Below are 14,598 nucleotides of genomic sequence, written 5' to 3'. Positions count from 1 at the left end.
ACAGTTAAAAAATACCTTAATATGAGAAAAAATTTTTCAGATTAAAAAATCTTAGTTTTCTTAGAAAATATTCTGGAAAATTCGTTTTTTTTTTTTGGACTTCTAACTGTATATAACCCATTAAAGATAATTGGCTAGAGAAACATTACGGTGTTCTTTGAAGTTTTTTTAAATATTTTTTTTACTAACAATTTTGTATTCGAAAAGCAAATGTTTTGAAAAGTTTTACCTTAATATTTAAACGTGTTATGTTGAAATATATGATTAAATGACGCATTTTAATATGGGTATATAAAACAAACATTTTGTTAGCACAGTGTATTACATTTTTCCTGTTTTAAATCTATATTATTTCGCATTGAAAACAACCATAACCTGTCCTAACCACGACTAATTGTTTAATGGTAAGCAGATTTTTAAAAGCACCGCTCTTGGCTGGATTTACCACATTCGGGTTTATGCATGTGTGTATACAAATCTACATATGTATGTATGTATATATGTAGATGGGACTTGCAAAAATCTTATGCTCTTACACAGGTTTACGTACATATTTTTGTATGCATGTATTGTACGAGTGGATTACTTTTTTCAGGTCATAAAAGCGAAAAATACAAACGCTAATCTCGGCTAACCAAGAGCAACAAAAACCTTGTGCTGCGAACGCTACCGCTAAAAATTATCTTTTGTTTGAATGCCAGCGCTTAGAGAGCGTCTTCGCACGTATGCATGTATGTATGTACATATGCATATAAACAAAACCGAGTAAGTCTGCATGTATGGATGTATGCTTTGAGCGTACATTTTGGCTTATACGACGCTTCCTATCAAAACACGTCTTAAATGTGTATTTATCACCCCTCAGTAACTGGAGCTCAACGGTGTGCGTGCGTACGTAATACTTGCATATTAGTTTTGTTACAGCACGGTTGCGTGTTATGTTTTGCATTTTATTTTGAAAGCTCCAAAAGCTGTGCTTTCGTAGGTCTTGAATATGTACTAATATATAAGCTACGAACGAAACCAATGTACGAATGTTTGACTGCACGTCTGTATGACTGTATGTCGTGCGCCGTGTGTTTGTGTATGCGGTTAGCACAAATCCAGCGAGAAAGAAACAACCAACGTTGGCTATATGTATTAACTTCAAAACAAAGTTCAGTTTAAGCTGGAGCGCAGTCGAGGTTGCGTCGTTTGTTCGTTCGGTCGGCTTTTAGTCCATTCGTTTCGGCTAGTTCCTATGTTGTGTACGCATGGTAAGCACGCGTTCTCTTTCGATTCCAGTCTCAGTCCCAGTCCCAATTTCAGTCGTTTCGATTGCGTTGATAAAATAAAGCTTACTGAGCCAACCGTGTCCGAATTTCTGTGATTTATTTCAAAATGTGACTTTAAAAGATCTAAATCCACACACACACACACAATGCAACGGTTAATAATACTTTGGCTGTGCTTGGATTACATGAATCTCGTTAATGCCATATCTGATGCATGGTGATGTATGTATGTACAAGAGAGCATACAAATGCATGCATGCATTACGTGATTTCATACATATGTATGTATGTACAATCGAAATGGCAACTATTACGCATAGTATTGCGAATGTGTATAGAGCCACATACATACACACAGATTTATACATTATCAGACGCATCAAACACATATGAACGATGTATATGTATACTTTCACGCGCACGTCCAAAAATATGGTGGCTTGGTGGCTTCATTGTTGTTTTTGTTTATAGTGGGCAAAAAGTGCGGAACTAGTGTCTGTAAAACTTTGCTATTTAATGGAGCTGTGTGATTTTATAAACATGGGGAAAATAGAAGATGTACAAGCCAAACTTGCTTTCGCATACATAAGTACATGCTCATCATCTGCGAATTGAATTATGTGCTTTGTACATATATACATACACTCTAATGATTTATAAACGAATGGCACAGTAAAACAAAAACCGGAATCAATGTACATCTGATAGTGTTGATATTAAACCGTAACCAATATTTTCGAGCCTTATGTTGCAAACAAATATTTATGGGAATGTATGTAATCACGTACATGCATACATAAATGTGCACTACACTAGCATCTTCTTTAACGGTGTATGGGATGAATATAATATTTGGTAAACATATGTATGCAGCTATAAAATGTAGATCAAGAGTGCAGAAATGTATGTATACATCGATTGTATGTAATGTATACATGCATATACAAAGAAATCAAGGAATAAAATTCCTTACAGTTTCATATGATTTTACTCTTATTTAATTTAGCAAATTCATTTAAAAATGGATAAATTCTGGTTTATCTGGTTATCATATTTAAAATCTTAAATCTAGGAAATATTTTGTACCCTCTTTTATTACAACTGATTTCATTTAGTTGAATTCATTTGTCAAATTTCTTAATAACCGATTAGGTACTTCGGTACTGTCGCCTATCCAGTTTAGTCCCAGTTTTATGAACACAGAATCAGAGCTTAGTTTTTTTGTCTAAAATAGAAATAAAGCAAAATGTGGGCTTGCATAATGTGTATATGTACATTGTACATACATATATAAACAAAGTATGGCAAACCAGTGGGTAATTCCAGGCGTTTTGGGTAATTCCCGCTGTACTATAGAAACCGACGATATGTGGATGTACATAGTTAGTCATCGCTAACATTTACCTGTAGTTTCCTCAGATGATTCTGTTGTATCTCCCAGCGAACAAAGGAACATCGCAAATAGGCGCCTCATTAATAAATAAGCACAAGCGTTTCAGCCATAAATAACAGTGGAAAATGATTCACTTTGTCATATTGGTTACAACAGCAACTCCACGTTTACCGGCACAAGGTTGCACTCATAACAATAACACAATTAGCAAAGTACGAGTAAAGTGTTTTTTTGTTCTTGCAGATACGTCAGATACCAGATCCCAAAAATAGATTCATGAGTACGACAACAGAAAAGGGACACGTCGCTAAAGGACTCTTCGGGAGAATCAAACTACCTTAATACTATAGCTAAACCTAGTTAAATATGTCAAAAACAGGGTCCAGCAGAGGAACCAACGGTAGAATACGATTCACGCCTACCACAACGCAATGGTCCGCCCTGGAGAAGGGCTCCTGCTGTGGACGCCCCAGTTCTCTCGGAGAGCCTTCGTACCGAAAGATCGGGCGAAGAAAGACACTCCAAATGCACGTCCACGACCCTGGAACGACGGCAACGGCGACTCCTGATTCAAAACTCAATAGAATCTATTTATGTACATTTAACCAAATGGCACAGAGCTGTATATATTTTGTATTATTTTTAGTAATCCTAAGCCCAAATACTAGTTGTGCTCTACGGAGTAGTGGGGGTGAGACTCAGAATTACGCCGGAATACTCAGCAACGAGAGCGCGACATATGTGTCGCCCAGTAGAACAAGCCATCCAACAGATTCCCACAGCTCCTCCAAGGTTGACTCAGACTTGGGAGGTGACGGAGGTCAAGCACAGACCATTAGTGGAGTTGGAGGCACCTACGAAAACAAATATAAAAATACTCACACAAATGCCAGTGCGAAAGATGAAAACTCTGACCCGCTTCGTCAGCAGCAAAACAGCCTCGACCTCGACGGGGTCGATATGTTTGGCGCCTGCAGTATTCCCGAGGAGGCGATGTACACGAATGAGTTCGCCGTTAACATTCCCGCTGGCAAGCATGTGGCAGATGTCATAGCTAACAAACACGGATTTATCAACAGGGGACAGGTACGATGTTTATCCAGCATAGTTAATACCCGCATAGCTTTAGTCTCTTCGACTTGAGTTTTAATCACATACACAACTAACAATTTTGTATAATTATTGTGAAAATATATTTGTTTGGCGTGATTTAAATCATTTAAATTCCTATCAATCATTAATCATAAATTCCTATCAATATATCATAATCGTTTTTTCTTAAGTGTAAGGTAAAGGTAGAAAAACCTTTGAGTCAGGCATATAAATAGACATATAAATCGCCTATAAATGGAATTGGAAGGTTTTTGCTAAACAAGTTAAATAACATTAGAAAACGAGAGATCATAATAACTACTGAACTTTATATACGAAAACAGAACTATGTATACAACCAAAATAAATAATAATACACATATAGTAAATGTTTATGTCATTGAGATTATTGAGATTATATTTTTCTAATAGATTTCGGAAAATGGTGTTCAGTCTGCAATATCTCAATGTTTTTGATGTCAGTATTCTTAAAATTTTTGATCAAGTTAAAATTGGACTTTGAAATCATTCGTATAGTTAGTTTTAACGTCTGCTTTTTTCGGAAATAAACCTTCATTAACATTACAAGAACTTGGGAGAACACCAACTCATGTTTCATTGCTCGTTTTAGATTGGATCACTCGATAACTACTACCTGTTCCAGCACCATCACGTGTCGAAGCGCTCGCTGCGCTCCAGTCGCAAGCACCAGGGAGCCCTTAGATCAGAGAACGAGGTAAGTAAGATTCAATGCGTTCCCTGCTATATCAGCCCTTAAAACATCATTGGCTTTTAGGTGAAATGGATGCAGCAGCAACACGAAAAGGTGCGCCGGAAGAGGGACGGCCCATACCAGGATTTGCCAACCTACAGTCCGTATAATATTTTACGCCAACCCGGCGGCTACGTTGTCGATCCGAATCCGCATCTTTCATTCTCCCCAGAGTCCATTTCGCTAGCATCGCACTCGCCGCGCATGGAGTACAGGGACGTCAGCTCGCATTTCATATTTCCGGATCCGTTGTTTAAGGAACAGTGGTACCTGGTGAGTAAAGTATGTAATCATCTCTCACTTAAATGCATGCTTCATGAAATCATATATGTTATAATTCATTATTAAACCTCTATGTGTTTCGCATTTTAGTAGTTTCTTATAAAAGCATTCTAGTTGTTCAACTAATTTAAAATAAGTCTATTTAAATAACCTAACATCGATGCAAAATATATTATAACCACTATTCCAAAAATTAAATATTCTTTAAAACAACTGGAAGCTATATGATATAGCTCGGGTCCAATTAGGCTCGTTTCGACTTACATTTGTACTACCTGCAATAAAAATACAATTTTTGGGAAGGTTTGCGCAGAAACGGACAGACGGACATGGCTAGATCGACTTTTCTATTCATGCCGATCAAGAATACATATACAGTGGTGGAAAAAATAATAGAAAAAAGCGCTAAATCGTTCTTTTTTTACAAATGTTTCTCACTAGAAAAATTCAAAATTGGTTTTAATTGTTTTAAGAATTTATTACTTTTTTTATATTAACAGAAAAGATAAAATAAGTATTTTATCTTGGAACAATAATAGGAACATTTTATTAAAGTCTTAAAAACACAGCATTTTTTAAACATTTTTTTAACTGTATTAATGATTTGTTTTATATTTAGAAGTAAATTAATCAGTTTTTATGTATGTGAGCACTAACGAGGCAACTAAATTTATAGAATGGAACAAAATTGGTGATTACTGGCAGTGTGCCAGCGGTGCAATTTATTTGTTGCAATTTTTCACACAATTCTTCCTTTTATTTGGATTAAAGGATACTGAATTCTTTTTAAAAGTGCTTAATAAATTTTTGGAGCATGGGCTTAAGCTGCCACTCTAAAATATTAATTATTTTTTCCTGGGAAAACTTTTTAATGCAGGCTTACACACGTTTAGGGTCATAACCATGCCTGAAGGCAATAAAATCTAAATCTACAATCTGGAAACTACATTTGTTTTTAGATCCAGAATATCAGACCGATATCCGAAGCTAAAAAAAAAATGACTATCATGATTTTGCACCTAACATTTTAAAAGGAGTTCTTGTGTTTTTCCCATAGAGGGAAGTTGTGTTTGGGTGCTTTCCACCATTTTCAAACAAATAATTTTCAGTTCTGTTATATCGCAACACCTTATTCCCATTTTGGCGAGCTTGGCATTAGTCATTTATTTACAATAGCTATAAATTTAATTTTCATTGTTGTTGCCTTTGTTTTATTAAGCACAGGAAACTGATGTCATCAATGATTTAGAGGCCCTTACATAAATAAATGGGTATACTCGATTTTAGTGATTAAAAGGTCGTGAACTATTATAGATAGTTGTAGTAGTTAGTTTGAAGTCAATAACTTGCCACATATTTAGGAATGGGCTTTTAAGTGCAGAAGAAATTGTCGTTTACATTATTTTTTTCACCACTTTACTTTTTAGAGTCGGAAATGTTTCGTTCACTGCGTTGCAAACATCTGAATGACATTATAATACCCTCTCCAAAAGTGTAACAAACCACTGCAAAATATTTGAGTTATAACAAGGAATGCTTTTAATTGTATATGTTTTCTAAACCTACAATTGTTTTAGTTACTGACGTTTTATTATTTAACCGAGTTAATAGCTTTATTTTTATGTATATATTTTAAACTAATTCGCCATTGTCTTGCTAATTTCAACATTTTTGAACTCCCTGTTTCCGTAGAACGGCGGTGCTAAGGATGGCTTGGACATGAATGTGGGTCCGGCCTGGCAGAAGGGTTACACGGGAAAGGGCGTGGTCGTGTCCATTTTGGACGATGGCATTCAAACGAACCACCCAGACTTGGCCCAGAACTATGTAAGTAATAATAACACTTAATACCAAATTCGTTTTAAACCTCATAATTGAGTGATTATGAATTATTCTGTAAAGTAAGGCGATTATTAAAAATTTAACATGTTTAACGACATATGAATAAACGGTCTATGTGATAGGAATTATTAAATTTTGTTCTCTTAAAATCGGACTGTAAAATATATCCCTAACAAGAAACAATGGGAACGTAAATCTAGTTAAACTCAAATGATAAAAATAAATAATCATGATTAACTAAAATACAAATCAGGACATTTTTTGTTTTAACTATCGTCTTAAAACATTTATCGTGCTGTGCTCGTCGTAATAATATCTAACGAAAAACACAGGATCCAGACGCCTCGTTCGACATAAATGGCAACGACTCGGATCCGACGCCGCAGGACAATGGCGACAACAAGCACGGGACCAGGTGTGCCGGCGAAGTGGCAGCGGTGGCTTTCAACAATTACTGCGGAGTGGGAGTGGCCTACAATGCCAGCATTGGTGGTAAGTGATCCTGTTTGCCGCGTAGTGAAAGAAAGCAGCTCCTCGTTAATGACCATTTGTATTAAGGCGTCCGAATGTTGGACGGAAAGGTCAACGATGTTGTGGAGGCGCAGGCATTGAGCCTTAATCCCTCGCACATCGATATCTACAGCGCGTCCTGGGGACCGGAGGATGACGGCTCCACTGTCGATGGTCCTGGGCCGTTGGCGCGCCGCGCTTTCATCTATGGAGTGACCAGCGGGCGACAGGGCAAGGGATCGATTTTCGTGTGGGCCTCCGGCAATGGCGGCCGCTACACAGACTCCTGCAACTGCGATGGCTACACCAATTCGATCTTTACCCTGTCCATATCGAGTGCAACTCAAGCCGGGTAAGCTCTAAACTTTAAGGCTGCTCAAGGGTTTTGTTCTGATTCGGGGACTGCGTGTTCTAACAGCTTCAAGCCTTGGTACCTGGAGGAATGCTCCTCCACGCTGGCAACCACCTACAGCTCCGGGACGCCGGGTCATGACAAGAGCGTTGCGACCGTAGACATGGACGGCCGCCTGAGGCCCGACCACATCTGCACCGTGGAGCATACGGGCACTTCAGCGTCGGCGCCACTGGCAGCCGGCATATGCGCCTTGGCGCTGGAGGCAAACCCGGAGTTGACTTGGCGCGACATGCAGTACTTGGTGGTGTACACCTCGCGACCCGCGCCACTGGAGAAGGAGGGCGGATGGACCTTGAACGGCGTGAAACGGAAGTACAGCCACAAGTTCGGCTACGGACTGATGGACGCCGGAGCAATGGTGTCGCTGGCGGAGCAATGGACGTCGGTGCCGCCGCAGCACATCTGCAAGTCGCGGGAGAACAACGAGGACCGGAAGATAGATGGCACGTATGGCTATTCCCTGGCCACGCATATGGACGTGAATGGGTGTGCAGGCACCATCAACGAGGTGCGCTATCTAGAGCACGTTCAGTGTCGCATAACGCTACGCTTTTTCCCGCGCGGAAACCTGCGCATCTTGCTCACCTCGCCGATGGGCACCACCAGCACCCTGCTGTTCGAGCGGCCGCGGGACATCGTCAAGTCCAACTTCGACGACTGGCCCTTCCTCAGTGTCCACTTTTGGGGCGAGAAGGCGGAGGGTCGCTGGACTCTGCAGGTAATCAACGGTGGGAGACGGCGCGTCAATCAGCCGGGCATCCTGTCCAAGTGGCAGCTGATCTTCTATGGCACCTCCAGCCACCCGATGCGGCTTAAGTCTGAGCTGCTCAACAGCAGTCCCCAGCTGCGCAGCCCCATTGGCTCCAACCCCTTCATCATCCCATCAGCCTCGAACATCGGACAGCCGGCCAACGAGGGTGGAAACTTCAACACGGACAGCTTTGCCAGCTACCTCAACTATCAGAACATATTCAGCAGCGCCGGTTCCAATCCGGAGCCTGCAACAGCCACCCTTGACGGGCATACTGTGACCGCCTCCGTTGCATCAGCCGAGTCCGTTGGCTCCCCCGCCTCCGCTGCAGAACTGATGGCAGCTCCCGACTCGAGGGATGGCGACAAGCTAGTCCTGCACTCTTGCGATACCGAATGCGACTCCTCGGGCTGCTATGGTCGCGGACCTACCCAGTGCGTGGCATGCAGTCACTACCGCCTGGACAAGTAAGCGACGAGAAAGTGTAGGCTTGTACATGTAAAATGACTTAATTGTTGCTTGTTCTCAGCACTTGCGTGAGCCGCTGCCCTCCGCGTTCCTTCCCAAACCAAGTCGGAATCTGTTGGCCTTGCCACGACACCTGCGAGACGTGCGCAGGCGCCGGACCCGACAGCTGTCTCACCTGTGCCCCGGCCCATCTGCACGTCATCGATCTCGCCGTCTGCCTGCAATTTTGCCCAGACGGGTATTTTGAAAGTAATAACCGACACATATGTTGAGTTTGCCTCGGAAGCTAGCTATGTGTATTAAAATCGACTTGAAGAAGACATTACTCTCCCCGTTTGTCCCTGCAAAGGGGTCAAATGTTTATAAGGAACGAGCTGCAGTCGATTTTGGTTTTTGATACTGGCTTTCCCTTCCTGTTAAGTACGTTATTAATCTAGTGCCTTTATCTCTATTACAGATAGCAAGAATAGAACCTGCATTCCCTGCGAGCCCAACTGTGCCTCGTGCCAGGACCATCCCGAGTACTGCACCAGCTGTGATCACCACTTGGTCATGTATGAACACAAATGCTACTCGGCCTGTCCCTTGGACACGTACGAAACGGAGGATAACAAGTGAGTGTATACTATAGAAAGCTGGAAGATGTTGTATAACCCTGAGTCCAACGCTATCGCTATCATTAGATGTGCCTTCTGCCACTCGACTTGCGCCACCTGCAACGGCCCCACGGACCAGAACTGCATCACGTGCCGCTCGAGTCGATATGCCTGGCAAAACAAATGCCTTATTAGCTGTCCGGACGGATTCTACGCCGACAAAAAACGACTGGAGTGCATGCCCTGCCAGGAGGGATGTAAGACGTGCACCAGCAACGGAGTCTGCTCCGAGTGCCTTCAAAACTGGACGCTGAGCAAGAGGGACAAGTGCATCGTGGCCGGAAGCGAGGACTGCACTGAATGTAAGCGACCCAAAAGGATGCACAGTTTTTTAGTATAACTATACCACAATATATAAGCACAAGGGCTGATGGCATTTTAATAAGGTTACTATTTTATGCAGTTGATAACAAGTTATAAAACGTCAAGTTTCGTAAAATAGCACACAAATCACAATTTGTATGCTCAAAAGTTATAGATATACACGATGTTATTCATGCTAAGTTTACATATTGAACTTTTTTAATACAATTTCGATTAACAGACATTCTTTGGTCCGTTCATGACCAAAAGAGAATGGAAAGTTGGCAACGCAAAGTTTATTTTAAAAAAGTCATATTTTAAAAATTAGGCTTTCACACGATTTTGACAAACTTTTATTTGTTACAAACTACTGTCAAATTTGTTCGTTATTTGTTACTGTTCTCTTATAAAGTTGGCTGTCGTCTGTAATAGGTCCGTATTTAGCTTAATAATTTGGCTATCTTGCATTCGTTAATATCATATTTGAACTTGCGAAGGGGCAAGACTGAGAAAACGACGAAATCGAGGTAATCGAACACAGGTAGTGGGTCATCTTTGGCTTAGCATCAGCAATTTAAGCTTTATTTTAACGAGCCCCTTGAGTTTGGTATTTATACTGCTGTATTTGGTATTAAAACTTACGTTGTCTTCTGATGAAATGTGTTGGGAACAGAATGAAAAAAACAATTCGATTTCAAAGCTAAACTCGATCTTATTTTTCATTTTTTCACAGCTGAGTTCTTTAGCCAGACTGAGGGACATTGCAGCCCGTGCCACGCATCTTGCGGGAGCTGCAACGGCCCGGCGGAGACGAACTGCATGTCCTGCCCGCCGAGTCGCCTGCTAGAACAGAGTCGCTGCGTGAGCGGCTGCCGGGACGGGTTCTTCATGGAAGCGGGCTCCGTCTGCTCCCCATGCTTGCACACATGCAGCCAGTGCGTCTCGCGGACGAACTGCAGCAACTGTTCCAAGGGTCTGGAGCTGCAAAACGGCGAGTGCCGCACCACCTGTGCTGATGGGTAAGCATCTGTCGCCATGTGTCCCTCAATCCAAACGCAATAATGCCGTGTGCTCGCCTGTTTCTAGTTACTACAGCGATCGAGGCATCTGTGCCAAGTGCTACCTAAGCTGTCACACCTGCAGCGGGCCGAGGCGCAACCAGTGCGTCCAGTGCCCGGCTGGTTGGAAGCTGGCCGCCGGCGAGTGCCATCCGGAGTGCCCCGAGGGCTTCTACAAGTCGGACTTTGGATGCCAGAAGTGTCATCATTATTGCAAAACGTGCAACGGTACGACCAACGCCCACGGATGGCAGTTCACTCGCATGGTAGTCAATGTGTTCACTCGTTTTATCCTCCAGATGCTGGCCCGTTGGCCTGCACTTCGTGTCCGCCGCACTCGATGCTCGACGGAGGACTGTGCATGGAGTGCCTGAGCTCACAGTATTACGACACGACGACGGCCACCTGCAAGACTTGCCACGACTCGTGCCGCTCCTGCTTCGGACCCGGTCAGTTCTCCTGCAAAGCCTGCGCTCCACCGCTCCACTTGGACCAGCTGAACAGCCAGTGTGTGTCGTGCTGTCAGAACCAGACGACCGCCGAAAAGATTTCGTCAGCACCCTGCTGCAACTGCGATGGAGAGACCGGTAAGCATTCTTTGATCTTTAAAGTGAGTCCACTTAGTGCTCAAAGTTAAGTCCTAATAGCCTATCTGGTTAGCTTCAGCTTAAATTCACTATGCTAGCATTAAATGATGATTATGCTAGTTCAATGTAATATAGTACTATTTGTATAAAAAGTAAACACTTTGGATTTCGCGATAGAAATAGTTGAGTTTGCGGAGAAATTAGCTTTCGCTTGCAGCTTTCACTGATTACGTTCAGATGATTGTAATGCAAATAAAGAAACATACCCAACGCCATAAACTAAATGTATTACTTTTCGGTCAGTATGATGACGAGGCGATTCGGTTTAGACATGTCTGTCTGTTTATTTCCCGGCTTTATTTTGTAGGCAGAACAATTATAGCCTTCAGCCATCCATCGGATTGACATAATAGCCATAACGGCAGGGGAATATAAACTCCGGATGGCCTAGCCAAGTTCCATTTCGTTTTGTTTTACTTCGGTAAAGCTTTTATCTTCTTTTTCTTCCAGGCGAGTGCAAAGCCACCTCCACGGGCGGCAAGCGGCGTACGATTATTGGCAGCGGCAGGGCATCGTTCAAAAGCAGCGCAGCTAAGCAGGAAGCCTTTGAGAGCGTTGGCGATGGCAACGGCAGGGGGGAGTTCGTTCTGCGACTGGACTCACCGCTGACGGCAATCACAGCCATCGCTGTGGCCATCTGCCTCTTGATCATCACGATATTCTCAATCATCTTTGCTGTCTTACAGGTAAGAAAAATGCCTGTCGCATTTTAAAGAGATGCTTCTCATCAGCAATAACTAATATATAATTGGGGTACTCCTTTCAATCGGTTAGTGTATTTTAAGTTGCTGGTTTTACTTGCACCCTGGATGCAATTTGAATTTAAACCAGTTTACTACTCTTCATGATCAAAATAGATTTCGAACTGCAGAATTCTCAGTTGAATCTCTTCTTGAATCTTATCAAGAAGACAAGAAAGCGAAATCGAAATAGAAAAAATAAATACAAAAATTATATGTCTATTTTCTTCTGCAGCGCAATAGCAACCATGTATCCAGAAACTCAGTGCGGTATAGAAAAATAGCAAACACGTCGTCGAGCAGACGAAAGAACTTGTCCGCGAAGCCCAGCAGCGATGCAAGATTCATTTTTAACATTGGCGAGGACGAAGATACAGATGGTGATAATTCGGAGGACGAACTGGACGATAACGTGGGCACAGATATAAACAGAAGAGTGTACGACAGAAAAGGCAAAGATCATGGACACGAATTTTATATTGAGAGTACAAATGATATTGATGCGATCGAGTTTCACTGCAAAGGAGCACAGAAAGCAGAGTTCCAGCCAAGAAGGTGCAACGAGATCGGTGATGATGATATTCATTCCAATACGAATACGAATACGAATACGAATACGGATAGCAATCCGTCAACAAGCCGTACAAACATCCGTAGCTGATTGATTGACCGGTGGACAACGGGACAGCGAACATAATTGTACCAATACCAACTTTGATCTTGGCTTTCTTGCTCCGGACTAGTAAATTGTAACCTTGATTTGAGGAATATAGCGAATCGAAATATTTAACATCTGAAAATGATAAAATTTATATGTGATTGTGAATTGTTTTTATATATATATTTGTAAATTTAATGTTTGTATTAAATTTTTATGAAAAATGTTATGTCAAGTTGAATAATGACACTGTCGTTTTTACTGTTTCAGACATGTTTTCAATTAGAAAGGGATGAAAATAAAGCTTTGAAGATAACACCAACATCAATTTTGACCGGCAATCCGAACAAGAGAAAAGTTTGCTTTCGATAAAAAATTTACTTAGGATGTATTGTTTTTGAACAAATTTTTTTTAATAAATGCAAACACTTGCTATTTACTGATTCGTGGAATGGAACTTTATCAATTATAATAGAATAGATAATATAAATAAGTGGATGAACTAATGCTATTGAACTAGAAAAATCGATACTGTATAAAAAACTGAGTGAAGTGAATTGATGAAAAATGCGTTCAAAAATAGATCAATGGATAGCTTCTATTTTGTGATAGCAGGAAAATGAACCATAATGGAGAACTCACATTTTTTGTTTATTCTTGTGTTATTGCCAATCAATATTAAATGCCCTATTATGGACTTGTCAACTATTTCTAATAGAGTCTATATGCTAATTATAATTCCGGACAGATAGTAATAGATCGACCGGCTATTGAACCTGATCAATTATGTATGTAATTGTTGGGATAGAAAGCACTTCCTCTACTGGTTACATATTTTTGAACAAAAACACACCCATTTACTATACAAGTAAAGGCTCTGTAAATTGTTATTTTGGATTTAATATAACTCTGAGGTGCTGGGATGTTTGGGTCTTTTTGTTAGCGGAATTTATTATTTTTTTTTTTTAGAAATACTGGGATCGTGCTATTTATTTTGTTAAACCTTTGACTTGAGATCTTCTGTCTAGTCATTTTATATTCTCGACTGTATTTTTAGCCTTATTTGGATTTGTTATTGTATCCATTAAGAAAGATACAATGTGATAGTTTATTTTTTCAGAGTTATAAAAAAGCTGTCAATCAAAGCATCCGGTGAGAAAACCCACATAACAATACGGATAGAAAAAAACAATTATAAAAAATTAATTTTTTCATCTTTCAACATACTTTAATTGCTTTATAATATTCCGTTTCATTTTGCGGATTTTCGTCTTTTACTAAGGTAGCCAAAGCCGGCTTACATTTTTTTTCGTAGTTTCGCGACTTCTCGTTTTTAGCTATGAAACCAATTTTTTGCATTAATCGTAAAGCAACGCAAATGCCATCGAATCACAAACAAAAACAAGAAAAGAATCAAACTTCGACAAGCCGAAGATCATATACCCTTCCAGTTATTTCAAAAATGAAATGAAATCTAAACAATAAAATTATGATTTATTATGAATCATTTAACTACATGTTTAAAAACATTGAAGCAATGCACTGTGGTTGCGCCCATAGGCCAAAATTCAAAAAATCGACAGTACCAAAAATGATCGATAGGTATACGAATTGTCTTAAAAATGACCAAGCTTCTTAATGGCAAACCGGATTTTTTGGAAATCTAACGGGACTTTCTAAAAATAGAACGCAAAGCGTGAACACTTGTTCAATTTTGCAGCGCAGCGGCGTTACTTT

The 14,598-nt window shown here is 40.8% G+C and overlaps 1 protein-coding gene across 8 annotated transcripts; it reads left to right on the top strand.

The window, feature by feature from the left end:
- Positions 1 to 1,060: 1,060 nt before the first annotated feature.
- On the top strand, positions 1,061 to 13,105 carry LOC128260711 (furin-like protease 2). Of its 8 annotated transcripts, none has more exons than XM_052993913.1 (17): positions 1,061 to 1,256; positions 2,911 to 3,753; positions 4,391 to 4,495; positions 4,556 to 4,631; positions 4,704 to 4,813; positions 6,506 to 6,640; positions 6,988 to 7,147; positions 7,214 to 7,517; positions 7,584 to 8,798; positions 8,861 to 9,048; positions 9,257 to 9,413; positions 9,483 to 9,757; positions 10,492 to 10,777; positions 10,845 to 11,044; positions 11,116 to 11,403; positions 11,914 to 12,149; positions 12,439 to 13,105. In XM_052993913.1, exons 2-17 carry the CDS (start codon positions 3,034 to 3,036, stop codon positions 12,862 to 12,864), a joined length of 4,881 nt encoding a protein of 1,626 aa, XP_052849873.1. In that variant the 5' UTR covers positions 1,061 to 1,256; positions 2,911 to 3,033; the 3' UTR covers positions 12,865 to 13,105. The 8 variants fall into 8 exon arrangements, with proteins under 8 accessions (XP_052849873.1, XP_052849869.1, XP_052849867.1 ...); XM_052993914.1 differs by having other exon boundaries at positions 1,062 to 1,256; positions 4,704 to 4,804; XM_052993909.1 differs by having other exon boundaries at positions 1,061 to 1,242; positions 4,556 to 4,813.
- The last annotated feature ends 1,493 nt before the right edge of the window (positions 13,106 to 14,598 follow it).

This window comes from Drosophila gunungcola (genome assembly GCF_025200985.1).
Source record: "Drosophila gunungcola strain Sukarami chromosome X unlocalized genomic scaffold, Dgunungcola_SK_2 000038F, whole genome shotgun sequence".
Lineage (NCBI taxonomy): Eukaryota > Metazoa > Arthropoda > Insecta > Diptera > Drosophilidae > Drosophila > Drosophila gunungcola.
This window is presented reverse-complemented; position numbering and strand designations above follow the sequence as displayed.

What these genes read in the sequence shown, in the direction of transcription:
- LOC128260711 (XM_052993909.1), top strand. Translation starts at nt 3,034, where the DNA reads ATGTCAAAAACAGGGTCCAGCAGAGGAACCAACGGTAGAATACGATTC. An exon ending in CCCTTAGATCAGAGAACGAG is followed by an intron (nt 4,496 to 4,555) that starts GTAAGTAAGATT and finishes ATTGGCTTTTAG; the next exon opens with GTGAAATGGATGCAGCAGCA. An exon ending in TCATCTTTGCTGTCTTACAG is followed by an intron (nt 12,150 to 12,438) that starts GTAAGAAAAATG and finishes TTTCTTCTGCAG; the next exon opens with CGCAATAGCAACCATGTATC.